Genomic DNA, 17,700 nt, shown 5'->3' on the forward strand with positions numbered 1-17,700 from the left:
CTTCAAAAGCAGGCCACCTTTGTCAGTGGACTCTTCAAGAATGTGTTTGAAAAAATGAGAGTCAAGCATAATTATGTAAACAAAACATTTAATTGTTCAATTTAAAATGCAGAAATTCTACCCATTAAAAAACACTAAGCAAAATGACAACCCACGGACTGAGAGAAGATATTTATAATAAATATGTCCAAGAATGTCTAAAGAATATAAAAAGAATTCCTACAATGAGATAAGTAGAAAACAGATAGCTCAATAGAAAATATATATACACGCAAAAGACTTGAATGGACAATTCACCAAAGAGGACATCTAAATGACCAATCACTACATGAAAGTCACTCAACTGCATTTGTCCTCAGGAAAATGCAGATTAAAACCCCAGAGAATTACTGCTCTGTATTCAATAGAATGGCTTAATTTACAGAGATTGAAAACATCAAGTGTGTTGAGGATTTGGAGCAATTTATACACTGCTGATGGGAACACCAATTAGCATAATCCTTTCAGAAAACTCTCTGATGCTACCACGTTACACCTAAACATATTCATCCATTCGGTCCTACCATTCCACCCCTAGGTATGTACTCCTCAGAAATGAGGACATGTCTTTGTCAAAAGCCTCATGACAGGAGCCCTATTTCTATTACCTCCTAACTAGAATCTACTCAGATGCCCACTAACAAGCACACAAATAAAATGTGGTATATTCAAATAAGTGAATATTACACAGCAATAAGAATTAGTAATCTGTAATTAAACCCAACAGTGCAGTTGAGTGACAAACATAATTTTTAGTGAAAAGCTCTACACACTAAAAAATAAATATCTTTCAATTTATGTAAAGTACAAAACAGATAAATGGATTCCATGTTCTTAGAGATCAGGACAGTGGTCCCCCTCTGTGTGGTGAGGGAGAGGTTGGGAGGGGCTGACCGAAAGGGACAACTGGGGCTTCCCAGAGAGCTAGTGCTGTTCAATGTCCTCAGCTTGGCGCGGGTTGGATACCTGTCTCCACCTTCTCAATAGTCATCAACCCATTTGCTTATTTGCTCTTTATGCATATTATAAATCAATATAAAGTTTAAAAACTCAGTGTTCAAATTTCTTGATTTTTGAATTACTAAACGCATTTATGACCAAGGAGAGTGATCCTGTTGCTTCACACACGTATATAACAATCCCTTAAAGGAATAATTTCCTGGACTGTGGGAAAAGCAAGCCAGCACTACATTCTTGGCAAGGTTTACTCACAGTGTCTGGGTCTTGTTTGTGACAGCATTGACTCACTTCAGGTTCTGTAAATGATTTTTAAAAGAGCTTCTATTATTTCCTCTTTTGAGGGTTTATGAAATCCAGAGGATATCACCATTTACTGCTTTGCACATTCTAAGAACTTGAATGTGCTCCAGCGGAGAACATGCCTGAGTTTATAAAAACAAATCAAAAGCAGGTCACAGCATTAACATTCAGTGGGAATGCAGGGAGAATCAGATCCAAACTCTGGCAATGCTGGGACTTGAGGTTGATTTTTCCCTTTCACTTTGCTAAAGTTTCTGATGGGTGGAGCATCTAGTACTCCCTTTAATTCCTGAGCTGTGTTTCAATTTCCTTTTGAGCAAGTGCTTTCCTGCATTAACCACAATTTTTAGAGGAAGAGAACTTGACATAGTGTGAGCGCAGTCAGCTATTAAATGTACTCCTAAAAGATCCTCAAAATGAGATTTCCAGGGGAGATCGTTTGGCTTATATTGTGGACTGTTTGTATGGCTGAAGGTAAGAGTAAAAAAAAGAAGACTTTTTTCTATATTATAAAACATTTGCTAATATGCTTTTCACAGGAATTTGGTCTAGAAAATGTGATTTAATTACTGTTCTGTAGCTTCGTGAGTGAGTGGCTTTAGACATTGTTAAGTTTAAAAAATGTAAGTAGCTTATTTAAATCATGTGATTATTTATCATGATTTTATTTAATGAAAAAATTCAAAAACTGCTTTTTTTAAAGATTTTACTTATTCGTTTGAGAGAGAGAGAAACAGAGAGACAGAGAGAGGACAAGCAGGGGAAGAGGGAGAGGGAGAAGCAGACTCCCTGCTGAGCTGGAGCACCCCTCCCCAATGCCACCCCCTGGGGCTCCATCCCAGGACCTGGATCTCATGACCTAAGCCGAAGGCAGACACTTAACCATCTGAGCCACCCAGGTGCCCCTCAAAAAATGTTTTAATAAACATTTTGAAGACTGTAATATATCATAATAATTTCCCTTGAAATTATCATAATTTATATTTTTTGATCAGAATTTTCACCAAAATGTTTTGTGTGAAAGTATTAAGAAGCATATGAACATGTATAGAACCAGAACAGAAATTACAGAATAGAAGCCTTCAAATCATCTGACTGAATTTATTTCAGATATAGATGTTAACTCTCTCTAAAGAAAATTGCATTTATCATTTACAAATCATATTGCCACAGCCTTAGAAGTCTTGTAGAGAAGCAAGCACTACTTGTATCATTAGAATGAAAATATCACATAAATTTGAAAAAATTGAACATGCAATGTTTGTAACATCTTAAGTTATTCTAGAAGAGAAGTCTTTAGGAGTAGCAAATATGCATGTATAAGTTTTCTTTCTGGTATCAGTAAGACAATTACTAGATTTATATTAAATGTATTTCTAACCCTACTTCTCAATAAATTAAAAAGTTTCTTTGGAGGCAATGTGGTTTCTAATTCATGATAGGAAACTAGTTATGTGATAATATTTGACTGACATTTTTAAACCAAATCAGTTAGCTACGTATCATTTTAAATTTCCAAAACTTTTCACTAAGTCAACAAGTTTTGATTGAATGCTTACTTCATGTCAGCCTCTAAGCATTGAGAAATGTTGGCAAATAACATAAAATCTCTCTCCTTGAGCATCTCTCGATCTACAAAATAAAGGTAGATATCTTTTTAATTATATCCTTTAAGGTTTATTCAAATGCATTTAACTTTTTTCTGGGACAGAGCCTTTTTTCAGTTTTGCTTCTAATATGCTACTGCTTGTATTTTAGCTTGCAAACTTCATATTCAGCCACCTTTTAAACTAGGTATTCCATCATTTCCTTGCACACATAAATATTACAGTTCATATTCAAAAGTAAAATATTATTGTATTGGCAAAGAGTTCCAGAACCCTGTTAATGTTACCAATCGTAGCAAACAGCTTTTTCTTTCTTTCTTTCTTTTTTAGATTTTATTTATTTATTTGACAAACAGAGAGAGAGCAGAACCAGGGGGACCGGCAGAGGGAGAGGGAGAAGCAGACTCCCCGCTAAGCAGGGAGGCCAGTGTGGGACTCAGTCCCAGGACCCTGGGATCATGACCTGAGCCAAAGGCAGACGCTTAACCAACTGAGCCTCCTAGGTGCCCTGCAAACATCTTTTTCTTTACATAACTGTTTTTTGTCTTTTCTTTAAGAGAAATACTTTCAGTGTCTCAAAATGTACATATTTTTTGCTGAGGCTTTATGTAGATGTCATTTGTAATGTAAGGAAGATTTGTTTTATTTCTAGTTCATGTTTAAAACTCAAGAATTGAGGCCAAGTTTAATTAAACTGTTTAAGTGATTACAAAGTGGAATTTGAATTAAAATTGGGTGCTACAAAGTGTGTAATAAAAATTAAATCATAGCGATTTAAACTCCTTATGTAATTGATTCTAGCTGACTCATTTCATCTGTATTTTATATTTCATCAAAATGTGTTTAAATGTGATATCAGTTTTCTGCTGGTTGAATACTGGTTTGAATATTTTCACAATCCGCTTTATTCAACCAGGTTTGACGTTGTAGCATTTCATAAATGGCCTTTGCTCTGTTTAAAGTGAACATTCCTCAAAAAATGTGACTCACCACTAAAGAAGCATAACAGCCAATAGGAAGAATTTATTGGCCCAAGTGTCTCGGAGACCAACTAGTACCTTTTTAATGTGATAGGTTCTCTGCATTCCCATTCCATTTGTATAGAAACATGAGTTGCTTCCTTATAAAACATCGTGTTTGCAGGAGTCCCCATAGGCTGCTAAGAATCTGGTCAGATTTAGAGGAAAAACTTGAGAGTAACAGTCCCTCAAACATACCACATACTCTTTGAAATTAGCAACAGCCCAGAAATTCCTGGCTGATAAATGTGAATAAATTAAAACCTACTGAAACATGTCCAAGTACACACTATTTTGTGTGGAGAGATATATATGTTATCTAATTCTGATATATCAAAATATATATCAAAGTTAGAGAGATTCTCTTCTATCAGAAAGTGGAGGAAAAAAATTTATATATTGTTTCAAGTACAAGATGGTTTCAAATTTGAGTTAACCCTAAAATGGAAACAATAATTGATATTATAAATTATAAGAATTAATTATAAAATATATTCTTTTATGAAGATATATGTGAATGTAATACATAGTTATCTAATCCAGAAAACCTGAGGTAGTGGTTTTTAATCCAAAATTCTGTGTTTCAATTCCAATATCATAAATAAGAATTCTTCTTCTCCCTTCACCCAAACCCCACATTTTCAGAGATAGTTCTGTGGTGTTTGCCTATATGGTGTGATTTAAAGTTGTGCAATGACCCAACCACTTTCAATATCCTCTCTTCAAAAATGTTTTACGCGTCGATATCACCAGATTCAACAAACCAGAGGTTAATGTGGAATGACAAATACTCTAAATACTTTAGAAGAGTTAAAGCTAGTATTATTCACTGCAATTCGCTGTGAATTATTGTAAGCTGATAGCTCCTCTGTAGCCATTTTAGTCAGGAAAGGTAGAATGGGATGATGAGGGTGAAGAACTGGACTAAGCAAGTCTGGGACCTGCGGTATTCCTGGGGAGGGGAGATCCGATGGGGAAGCACGCCGGTGAGCCCCATAAGAAGGGTCAGAGGAGATGCCCCCGGAATGTCATGAGAGGGAGAGGTCTGCCAAAGCAAGCCTTGTTTATTTTAAGTGTAGGCATATCCGGAAAATGAACAAGCTACTCTTCTGCCTGCATGTAATGTTCACCTAGAACTGAATTATTAAGGATTGGTGAAATTATTCTTAGCTAGAAGTAAGTTCCCAAAAGTTCCCAAAAGTAAGTTCCCCACACACAATTTAGTAGAGTCTTCATTTTTGGCCTTTGATTGCTAGGGCTTGAGCCAAAGTCTAAATCGATCCACTTTTCTTTGCTCAATTCCTGATTGTTCAACAGCCTTTGCACTTTTCCTTCTTCCCAGCAAAGCCTCCCCCCTCCTCACCCCCCACACCATCCCCCACCTGCCCGGGCCTGTGAGATTCTTGCCAACCAATCTCTCCTGTGCTCACTTCACCCATTTAACAACTTTAACTAGTTTCAGAATATGGTACGTAAAAAGAACATGAAATAATGGGGGGGAGTGTTAACATTTCAGCTTAAAATTATAAGGAAACATTATAAAAATGACTCAGAGAAATTAAAGTAATAGAACAGAAAAAAAATCACAAAAATAACAGAAGGGAAGGGGTAAAAAGATTTGACAAAGCACTCTTCTTTTGACATTTTAACTGAGAGCACCATGTTTCTCAAATCTTGTTGACCAAAAATGTAATAGAATAGTGGTTACTGAAACGTTCACTTCATAGACTTCCAAAAGTTTTTATTTTTTGAACTAAACTAAAATGATTCCTGACTTCAAAATTATAACATAAATTCAAACTTCGGATACGTGGACTAGATGTACAATGGAATTACAGGTATCAGAGTGTCTGGGGTTCATGCAGTGGAGCTTTAAGATCACGAAACATTTGTTCCCAAGTCTTACCTTTTACATTTGCTACCATCCACTATGCTCTTTCCAGAGGTTGCCTATAATCTGCAGGTATAATGGAAAGGTTCCAGGAGAGTTCCCTAGTCATCCGTTCATTTTTTTCATTCATTTCTTTGTTCATCCAATGATCATTTTTTTGAGCGACTCTTAAGTGCCAGGCCCTATGACTAGCATTTTCCAAAAGGCCATTCATTTAGTGGGGAAAACAAAAGGAATGATTACTGTATTTTATTACCATATTGAATTTTATCATATAAAGCACTGCGATGGAGATAAGCAAAAGAGAGAGTATAGGATCATTTAGAGGAGGCAAGAAACCCAAATAGGAATGAGAGCCTGGAGTGGGCTAGGGTTGAGGAGTTGATTTGTAAGAGCTGGAATGAAGAGAGGGAAATAGGTCAGGGTCACGGTGGCATCTTGGAGAGGCTTTGAAGGTTCAATAGGAGTTAACCAGATAAGGATGACAGGGAGGAGGACATTTAAGACTGAGGAAGCATCAGTTGGTATACACAAGACTCTCAGTAGATTGGTAAAAATGGAGATTTGAAATCAGCCCCACATTTCTAAATCTTCCATCAATGGCATTTCCACAAGTGCTACAGGTGAAATTGGGTATAGTGTGTGTTGTTTTTCTTCTTTTTCTTTTTTAATTCTTATCCTCAAGATTGTCGTGAGAATTATTCAGATGCTAAATCATTCCTGCTACAGAGTTTTCAAAGGTCCCCCATTAAAGTCATCCTCTGACTCAGCTCCTTTTTATAGCAACCAGTCAGTATATACTAACAACTTAGGGAGAGGAGGGCAAGATGGCGGAGGAGTGGGGGACTCTGTTTCAACCGGTCCCCTGAATTTAACTGGATATCTACCAACCCAGTCTGAACACCCACGAAATCAGCCTGACATGTAACAGTATACGTCCTGGATCTCTAGGGGGCAGAGGATCTTCAGTGGAGAAGTACAAAGGATGGAGTTGCAATTGCGGGAACAGATTATCAGAGGATAAACAGAAAGGGGAGGGGACCATCAGAAGTTAGCCCCTGGGAAGTAATACCCCAGTGCAGAAACATCCTGCTCCTAGGGACCAGCGATAGCTTGCAGAGCGGTCGTGGTGGGACGGGAAGGGCCTGATAACAGCGCCTGAACAGAATCCAGGAGCTTAAAGGGCAAACCCTGGGACCAGGGCGGCCGCTTGTGCGGATCTGTGCCTGCGGACCTGGGGGGCTGGCCCTCAGTAGCTGCCACCCGCACCCGCCCAGACTGGGATCGCTTGTGGTTTTGGAGGCACAGGGGGCAGAGTCAAGCAGGGGCCTGGGTCAACTGCTGAGAGGATCGCTGGGGACGTGCACCTCCTGTGGGAGGCTGCAGTTTGCAGCAGAGTTTACAGAGGGGGAGACCGTGTGTTCTGTAGGGTTCAAAGAGGAGCAGACTGTGGCTTCTCTCCTCTGGGGCGGAGGTCTGGGTGCGGACATTCTCCTTTGCCCTGATCCTCCGAGAATGTGTGAAAAGGAGCCAGAGAACAAAACCTCCGGAGAACAAAAGCTCAAAAAAACAAAACGGTTTCCATGGAGCCCAGCCCCTTCATAGGGGGCAGGGCAACTCCACCCAAGCAGCACTGACTGAAAAACAACCCTGCAGGCCCCTCCCCCAGAAGACAAGCTGGAAGAACAAGAGGACAACAACCCTAGGGTCCCCATAAAACTGTAAAACCCCAACACCAGGGGGAAGTTAGTATATTAAGCTCCTGGTGTTGCCTCACGGCTTGTGTATTTTTTAGATACAACTTTTTTATTCTTTCTCGTTTTTTCTGTTTTTTCTTTTTCCTACTTATCATTTCAACTAGATGTTTAATACAACATATTCCATAACTTTTTAACTCCTACTGTTTCACACCTATACTTTTTTCTCTTTTTCTTTTTTCTATATATATAGATATAAACTTCAATGTAGTCCTTTTTTCCCCTATTCAGTTATATAATTATATATATATATATATGTATATATATATATATATATATATATATATACACACAAACACCAGTTTCAATTTCCCTGTAACTCTGGGAAGTAGTGTTCTTTAACAAAGAGAACAAAATACACCCAGGAAGAACTGAAATACCCTACCCTGCCCACATTAAGAGATTATAACTCCCCCCTCCACCACCCCCCCCCAGTTTTTTTAATTTAACTTTATAAATATTATTCGTGGGTTTTGGCTGTGTTTTTTTGGTGGTGCTTCCAATCACTCTGAATTTTCCCAGGATGCATCTTGCCTGGATTGGGGTTGATATTTTCGACTGTACATTCCCTTAACCACTCAACAGAATGTCTAGGAGGAGGAACTCCCAACAAAGAAAAGAACCAGAGACAATGGCCTCTCCCACAGACCTAATGGATATGGATATAAGCAAGATGTTGGAAATAGGCTTCAGGGTAACAGTTATGAAGAAAATAGCTAGGCTGGAGAAAACTATTAATGGCAACATAGATTCTCTAAGGGCAGAAATGAGAGCTAATCAGGCCAAACTTAAAAATGCTATCAATGAGATGCAATCTAAACTACATATTCTGACAGCTAGGGTAAACGAGGCAGAATGAAGTAGTGATCTAGAAGACAAATTGATAGGAAGGAACAGGGGGAGGCCTGGAGCAAACAGCTTAAGATCCATAAAAGCAGAATTAAAGAAATAAGTGATGCCATGAAACTTTCCAATGTCAGAATTGTTGGGATGCCTGTGGGGGTGGAGAGAGAGAGAGAGAGGACTAGAAGATATATTTGAACAAATTGTAGCTGAGAACTTCCCTAACCTGGGGAATGAAACAAGCATTCATGTCCTAGAGGCAGAGAGGACCCTTCCCAAGATCAAGGAGAACAGACCGATGCCCCGGCATGTAACAGTAATACTCGAAAATCTTAGAACCAAGGAAGCCATTTTAAGGGCGGTTAGGGGAAAGAGATTCCTTTTGTACAGAGAGAGGAATATCAGAATAACATCAGACTTGTCCACAGAGACCTGGCAAGCCAGAAAGGGCTGGCAAGACATATTCAGGGTACTAAATGAGAAGAACGTGCAGCCAAGAATACTTTATCCGGCAAGGCTGTCATTTAGAATGGATGGAGAGATGCAGAGCTTCCAGGACCAGCAGAAACTGTAAGAATATGTGACCACTAAGCTGGCCCTGCAAGAAATATTAAGGGGGTTTCCATAAAAGGAGAAAGACCCCACAAGTGATATAGAACAGAAATTTACAGAGACAATCTATAGAAACAAGGACTTCATAGGCAACATGATGACATAAAATCGTATCTTTCAATAATCACTCTCAACGTGAAGGGCCTAAATGCTCCTGTAAAACGACACAGGGTTGCAGTTTGGATAAAAAGACAGGACCCATCCATATGCTGTCTACAAGAGACTCATTTTGAACCTAAAGATACATATACTAACAATTTATTTTAAGAAGCTACCATTTTGACTTGAACAATAATTGGCATTAGGTATTAGCGATCCAAACACTACACCTTCCAAGAAACTTGATTTCAGTGATGTATTCAAGCTGTATCCTGAGAGTAACTTGTTTCAACCCTAATTATGACATACTTGTATTCTACCTGGTTTCTTATATCTATTTCCTGTTCTCCCATTTGCTTTTTATAATCCTGGAATTATCTTCATTGTCTTTACACTGTTAAAATTTCAAGAAAAAATTGCATAATTGTACTTTAAAATTTTTAAAATATAATTTTATTTCTTGAAATGCTTTAGTAATGCAATATAATCTCTGTTTTTTCTAGAGTTATTTTCTTAAAACTTCATTTCAGGACACCTGGATGGCTCAGTCAGTTAAGCAACCACCTCTTGATTTCAGCTCAAGTCATGATCTCATGGTCATGGGATCAAGCCTGCATAGGGCTCTTCAATTAGCACAGAGTCTGCTTGAGACTCTCTCCACCGTCTGCCCCTTCCCCTACTTGTGTGTCTGCTCACACGCTGGCTTGCTCTCTCTCTCTTTCAGAATAAATAAATAGGGCTCCTGGGTGGCTCAGTCAGTTAAGCGTCTGCCTTTGGCTCAGGTCATGATCCCAGAGTCCTGGGATCGAGTCCCGCATCAGGCTCTCTGCTCCCAGGGAGTCTGCTTCTCCTTCTGCCGTTCCCCCTGCTTGTGATCTCTCTCTCTCTCTCAAGCCCTCTCTCTCTCTCAAAAAAAACAAATAAAATCTTAAAAAATAATAATAAATAAAATCTTAAAAAATAAAATAAAAACTTAATTGCAAGACATATTCAGAGTACTATATGAGAAGAACATGCATCTAAGAATACTTTATCCAGAATGGATGGAGAGATAAAGAGCTTCCAGGACCAGCAGAAACTGAAAGAATATGTGACCACTAAGCTGGCCCTGCAAGAAATATTAAGGGGTAAGAGGAGAAAGACCCCAAGAGTGATATAGAACAGAAATTTACAGAGACAGTCTATAGAAATAAGAACTTCTTTTTTGAGAATGTGGTTTAACTGAACTTGAACACTTTTTTGTCAATTCAGACAAACAAAAGTCATGTTGTAAGATTCGCCTAAATCCTGTTAGAACACAAGATAGTGAATCATTTAAATATTTGGTTATGACATGAGCTGATAATGCTCAGCATATTGAAGATTAGAACCAAAGTAGACAGGAGGTGAATTTGAGGTTAGAGGATCTGAGTACTGATGAAAATCACTCCATTCTGTGAAACAGGACGGAGATGGTCATTATTCTCAGGGAGTTTACATTTTGATGGCAGGATAGATGAAATCTTAGTAAACATACAAATAATTATGAATCGTGAACTGTGTTGGGAAGGAAGTAAAGTAGGGACTGAGGGAAAATAACAGAGATGGGGTAGTGTGGTACAGAGCCTTTAGCTGGGCTGGTCTTACGTGGGTCACTTTGAGGAAATAATATTTGAGCAGAGCCTGAAAGATGAGACAAAGGCAACCACCAAAATCTCTGGTGCAAGTGTTCCAGGAGAGAAAACCACCAAAAGACCTAAAGGAAAAAAATACATTTGAGATGCTCAACAAAATATGAACAAACCAGGGTGGTTTTGGCACAATGAGTACGTGGTAGAGGAGACAAGATGATTATCAGCGAGAATGGCAAGAGCCAGATAGGAGTTCCAAGGGCAAGGTAAGGAGTTTGGAATGTCTTACAAGTTAAAGGGAAAGTCACCGAAGAAGTTTAAACACAGGAGTGGCATGACCAATTTTGCAAAAACTCCTGTGTAGCCCTGTGGAGGATGGAGTCTCAGAGACTAGTTAGCAGGCTGTTTCATCGTCAAGGTGGCAAATGATAATCAAAACTAAGATTTTGGAGATGGCAGTAGAAAGATGCACAAATGGAGTAGGGGGGTGATACCATTTTCTTATAGTAAACAGATGCTGTTTAAAGTTCATGGAAAAAGTACCAGAATCTTAAGAATTACTTGAAGTAAGAAGGGTAATCGATATGAGAACTCTTATTCTATAGTAAACATATATACATTAAATATTGTGAGAAGGTGGTAGGAAGATGATGTCAAAGAGATAGATCCTTGTCTTTTGTATCTGGTTGTTAAAAGGAATTAAATAAATTTGAAAAATCAAGAATTAATGGTATAAATGTATTACCTTGAAATATAACCTAAAAGAAATGCATTTGCCTCAGGCTAGCTAATGGACTGAACGTGTGTGTGTGTATGTGTGTGTCTATTGATTACTTTAATGTTTTGTGGATGGATTACTCCTTCAGTAGATTCATTACTTTTTAAAAAATAATTTAGGGGCACCTGGGAGGCACAGCTGGTTAAGCTTCTTAGTCTTGGTTTTGGCTCAGATCATGATCTCAGGGTCTTGAGATCAAGCCCTGTGTGGGATTCAGAGCTTAGTGCAGAGTCAGTTTAAAACTCTCTCTTCCTCTGCCCCTCCCCCTCCCCAGCTCTCCCCTGCAAGGTTGTGGTTCCTGTGCTCTTTCTCTCAAATAAATAAATCCTTTAAAAAATAATAATAATTTAAATTGAGTAAATTAATTGATAAACTTTATTACTCTTCCCTTGCATTAACTTAAGAGGATAGGAACTAATTCTATCAAAATGTTAATACACTAGTGAAGAACAGTTCTGTATTCACAATATGGCATCTATGTTTGAAATTTTTTTTTGCTTTTCTTTTTTTTATTATGTTATGTTAATCACCATACATCACATCATTAGTTTTTGATGTAGTGTTCCATGATTCATTGTTTGCATATAACACCCAGTGCTCATGCAGTACGTGCCCTTCTTAATACCCATCACCAGGCTAACCCATCCCCCCACCCCCCTCCCCTCTAGAACTCTCAGTTTGTTTCTCAGAGCCCATAGTTTCTCATGGTTGAAATTTAACTAATTTATTTTTCCGGTAATCTGAATGCCATGAAGTGGATCTGAATTTCTAAACTGAAAAACACACATATTAGCCTATAATTAAGCATAAAATTTTCATATGAAAACATGAACACTAACTTTAAAAACTAACAACTACAAAAAAAATCTGGTTTTTGGGGGGACCAAAATGCAGGGAGATGGGGTTTGTGTTGTTTTATGATAGGGCATCAGCCCCATCTAGTGGAGAAAAAGTATGTTTACTTAAACTCTAAAAATCAAAACTATACAGTGGAATCATTTATTAAAAGTTCCCTAACATAAATGTGCTAAAAATTTGCTAAAACTTCAAAGAAAAATTACTGCATATGAAATACCACACAGGTATTATATACCACACAAAAACATAGTTTTATATGGAGCTTCTAAGAAATGTAAAACGTTTTCATGATGGGTATGTTCCATGATGGGATTCAGCTCAGTTGATTATTCGCCGCTTGCCTTTTAAAAAGAAATTCTAGAATGGAATGTTAAACCATTGTCATAAAACCAAGTAAAGAAAAGAGTTTAGCAATGAAAGTAAAACTAATAAATATGTATGGTGATAAGTATCTTTGAGCTTGTCGTTTTTATTTTTTTTATTTAAATTCAATTAGCCAACATATAGTACATCATCAGTTTCAGATGTAGTGTTCAATGATTCATCAGTTGCGTATAACACCCAGTGCTCATCACATCACGTGCTCTCCTTAATGCACATCACCCTGTTGCCCCATCCCCCCACCGACGTACCGTTCCGCAACCTTCAGTTTGTTTCCCAGAGTCTCTCATGGTTTGTCTCCCTCTCTGATTCCTTCCCAGTTTTCCCTCCCTTCCCCTATGATCCTCTGCATTATTTCTTATATTCCACATATGAGTGAAACCATATGATAATTGTCTTTCTCTGATTGACATTTCTCTTAGTGTAATACGCTCCAGTTCCATCCAGGTCTATGTAAATGGTAGGTATTCATCCTTTCTGATGGTTGGGTAATATTCCATTGTTTATGTGAACCACATCTTCTTTATCCATTCATCCAGGACATCTTGGCTCTTGGCTCCTTCCACAGTTTGGCTATTGTGGACATTGTTGCTATGAACATTGGGGTGCATGTGCCCCTTCATTTCACCTCATCTGTATTTTGGGGGTAAATGCCCAGTAGTGCAATTGCTGGGTCGTAAGGTAGTTCTATTTTTAACTATATACACACACATATATGCCACTTTTCTTTATGCATTCATCTGTCCATGGATATTTGGGCTTTTTCCATAATTTGGCTACCGTTGATAATGCTGCTATAAATATTGGGGTGCATATGTCCCCTCAAATCAGTATTTTTGTATCCTTTGGGTAAATACCTAGTAGTGCAATGCTGGATTGTAAGGTAGTTTTATTTTTAACTTTTTGAGGAAACTCCATACTGTTTTCCACAGTGGCTGCACCAGTTTGCATTCCCACCAATAGTGCAGGAGGGTTCCCCTTTCTTCACATCTTCACCAACACCTGTTGTTTTCCATGTTGTTAATTTTAGCCATTCTGACAGGTTTTAGGTGATATCTCCTTGTAGTTTTGATTTGTATTTCCCTGATGATGAGTGATGTTGAACATCTTTTTAGGTGTCTGGTAGCCATCTATACATCTTCTAAGGAAAAATGTCTATTCATGTCTTCTGCCCATTTCTTAACTAGATTGTTCGTTTTTTGGGTGTTGAGTTGGTAAGTTCTTTATATAGTTTGGATGCTAACTCTTTATCAGATATGTTATTTGCAAATATCTTTTCCCATTCTGAAGGTTGCCTTTTAGTTCTGTTGATTGTTTCCTTCAATGTGCAGAAGCTTTTTATCTTGATGAAGTCCCAATAGTTCATTTTTTCTTTTGTTTCCCTTGCCTCCAGAGATGTGTCTAGTAAGAAGTTCCTAGGTCAAAGAGGTCAAAGAGGTTGCTGCCTGTGTTCTCCTCTAGGATTTTGGTGGTTTCCTGTCTCACATTTAGGTCTTTCATCCATTTTGAATTTATTTTTGTGTATGGTGTAAGAAAGTGGTCCAGTTTTATTCTTTTGCATGTGGCTGTCCAGTTTTCCAAACACCATTTGTTGAAGAGACTTTTTTCCATTGGATATTCTTTCCTGCTTTGTCAAAGATTGGTTGGCCATATAGTTGTGGGTCCATTTCTGGGTTTTCTATTTTGTTCCATTGATTGATCTATGTATCTGTTTTTGTAAGAGTACTAAACTGTATGGATGACTACAGGTTTGTAATATAGCTTGAAGTCCAGAATCATGATGCCTCTGGCTTTGCTTTTCTTTTTCAATATTCCTTTGGCTATTTGGGGTCTTTTGTAGTTTTATACAAATTTTAGAATAGTTTGTTCTAGCTCTGTGAAAAATGCTGGTGGTATTCTGATAGGGATTACATTACGTGTGTAGATTGCTTTGGGTAGTATAGACATCTTAACAATATTTGTTTTTCCGATCTATGAGCATGGAATGTTTTCTCATTTCTTTGTGTCATCTTCAGTTTCTTTCATCAGCATTCTGTAGCTTTCAGCGTACAGATCTTTTACCTCTTTGGTTAGGTTTATTCTTAGGTATCAGATGGGTTTTGGTGCAGTTATAGGCGGAACTGATTCTTTGATTTCTCCTTCTGCTACTTCCTTATTGGTGTATAGAAATGCAACAGATTTCTGTATGTTGATTTTGAATCCTGCAACTTTACTGAATCGGGAATCAGTTCTAGCAATTTTTTAGTGGAGTGTTAAGGGTTTTCTACATAGAATATCATGTCATCAGCAAATAGTGAAAGTTGACTTCTTCCTTCCCAATTTGGATGCCTTTTATTATTTTTTGTTGTCTGATTGCTGAGGCTAGGACTTCTAGTACTATGTTGAATAACAATGGTGAGAGTGGACATCCCTGTCTTGTTCCTGGTGGTAGAGGAAAAGCTCTCAGTTTTTCCCCATTGAGAATTATAATAGCTGTTGGTGTTTTGTGTACGGCCTTTATGATATTGAGATATGTTCCCTCTATCCCTACTTTGTTGAGGGTTTTTATCAAGAATGGCTACTGTACTTTGTCAAATGCTTATTCTGCATCATTTGAGAGGATCATATGGTTCTTATTTCTTTTATCAATGTGGTGTATCATGTTGATTGGTTTACAAATATTGAACCATCCTTGTAGCCCAGGAATAAATCCCACTTGATCATGGTGAATGATTCCTTTTTTTAATTTAAATTCAATTAATTAGCATATTGTGTATTGTTAATTTCAGAGGTAGAGTTTAGTGATACATCAGTTGCATATAACACCCAGTGCTTATTACATCAAGTGCCCTCCTTCCTGCCCATCACCTAGTTACACCATCCCCCCACTTCCCTCTGCTCCAGCAACCCTCAGTTTGTTTCCTAGTGTTAAGAGGCTCTTATAGTTTGTCTCTCTCTCTGATTTTGTCTTATTTTATTTTCCCTCCCTTTCCCTATTATCCTCTGTTTTGTTTCTTAAATTCCACATATGAGTGAAATTATATGATAATTGTCTTTCTCTGATTGACTTATTTCGCTTAGCATAATACCCTCTAGTTCCATCCAGGTTGTTGCAAATGGTAAGATTTCTTTCTTTTTTTGATGGCTGTGTAATATTCCATTGTAAATATATACCACATGTTCTTTATCCATTCATCTGTTGATGAACATCTGGGCTTTCTCCATATTTTGGCTATGGTGGACATTGCTGCTATAAACATTGGGCAGGTGAATGATTCTTTTAATGTACTGTTGGATTCGATTTGCTAATATCTTGTTGAGAATTTTACATCCATGTTCATCAGGGATATTGGCCTATAATTCTCTTTTTTAGTGACATCTTTGGTTTAGGAATCAAGGTAATGCTGGCCTCATAGAATGAGTTTGGAAATCTTCCTTCCATTTCTATTTTTTGGAACTGTTTGAGAAGAATAAGTATTAATTCTTCTTTAAATGTCTGGTAGAATTCCCCTAGGAAGCCATCTGGCCCTGGACTTTTGTTTGTTGGGATTTTTTGATTTCTGATTTCTTGGCTATTTATCAATCTGTTCAAGTTTTCTATTTCTTCCCGTTTCAGTTTTGGCAGTTTATATGTTCCTAGAAAATTATCCATTTCTTCCAGATTGCCCAATTTGTTGGCATATAATTTTTCTTTTTTCTTTTTTTTTAAAGATTTTATTTATTTATTTGAGAGAGCAAGAATGAGAGAAAGAGAGAGAGCACATGAGAGGGGGGAAGGTCAGAGGGAGAAGCAGACTCCCTGCTGAGCAGGGAGCTCGATGCAGGACTCGATCCCGGGACTCCAGGATCATGACCTGAGCCGAAGGCAGTCGCTTAACCAACTGAGCCACCCAGGCGCCCTGTTGGCATATAATTTTTCATAATATTCTGTTACAATTGTTTGTATTTGTGTGATGTTTTTGATCTCTCCTCTCTCATTTGGTTTTTTTTTTTAATTTAGTTCCTCTCTCTTTTCTTTTTGAACATCTTGCTAGAGGTTTATCAATTTTATTAATTATTTCAAAGATCCCACTCTTGGTTTCATTCATCTGTTCCGCTGGTTCTCGTTGCTGTCGTTGTTTCCATATCATTTATTTTTATTCTAATCTTTATTATTTACTTTCTTTTGCTGGCTTTAGGCTTTAGTCACTTACTGTTCTTTTTCTAGCTTCCTCAGGTGTAAGAGGTTACATTGTGTATTTGAGATTTTTCTTGTTTCTTGAGGTAAGGCCTGTGCTGCTATAGACTTCCCTCTTAGGACAGCCTTTGCTGCATCCCAAAGGTTTTGGACAATCATGTTTCTGTTATCATTTGTTTCCATGTATTTTTTAATTTCTACTTTAATTTCCTGGTTGACCCATTAATTCTTTAATAGGATTCTTTAACCTCCATGTATTTGTGGTCTTTCCAATTTTTTTCTTTTGGTTTACTTCAAGTTTCATAACGTTGTGGTCAGAAAATATGCATGGTCTGATCTCAATCTTTTTTTACTTGTTAAGACCTGATTTGTGACCACATCAAAAAAAAAAAAAAAAAAGACCTGATTTGTGACCTAGTATGTGATCTATTCTGGAGAATGCTCCATGTGCATTTGAAAAGAATGTGTATTCTGGTGCTTTAGGATGAAATGTTCTGAATATATCTGTAAAGTCCATCTGGTTCAGTGTGTCATTCAAAGCCATTGTTTCCTTGTTGATTTTCTGCCTAGATTATCTGTCCATTGGTGTAACTGGGGTGTTAAAGTCCTTTACTATTGTTGTATTATTATCAATGGGTTCCTTTACATTTGTTATTAATTGTTTTATATATTTGACTTCTCCCAAGTTGGGGGCATAAATATTTACTATCGTTAGATCTTCTTTATTATGATATAATGCCCTTCTTCATCTCTTGTTCTAGTCTTTGGTTTAAAATCTAATTTTTCTGGG

General features: G+C 37.6%; 1 protein-coding gene across 7 annotated transcripts in view; it reads left to right on the forward strand.

The window, feature by feature from the left end:
• Positions 1 to 1,453: 1,453 nt before the first annotated feature.
• The window catches only part of CFH (complement factor H), a 65,140-nt gene continuing 48,893 nt past the window's right edge, over positions 1,454 to 17,700 (forward strand). For 3 of the 7 annotated variants that reach the window (XM_035722257.1, XM_035722260.1, XM_035722261.1), the window contains exon 1: positions 1,458 to 1,773. In XM_035722257.1, coding sequence (XP_035578150.1) covers positions 1,716 to 1,773 — 58 coding nt within the window. In that variant the 5' untranslated portion in view covers positions 1,458 to 1,715. Of the gene's footprint in view, positions 1,774 to 17,700 lie in introns of all 7 variants that reach the window. The other 4 variants (XM_027611971.2, XM_027611972.2, XM_035722259.1 and 1 more) reach the window with 3 other exon arrangements.

This window comes from Zalophus californianus, chromosome 10, assembly GCF_009762305.2.
Source record: "Zalophus californianus isolate mZalCal1 chromosome 10, mZalCal1.pri.v2, whole genome shotgun sequence".
Lineage (NCBI taxonomy): Eukaryota > Metazoa > Chordata > Mammalia > Carnivora > Otariidae > Zalophus > Zalophus californianus.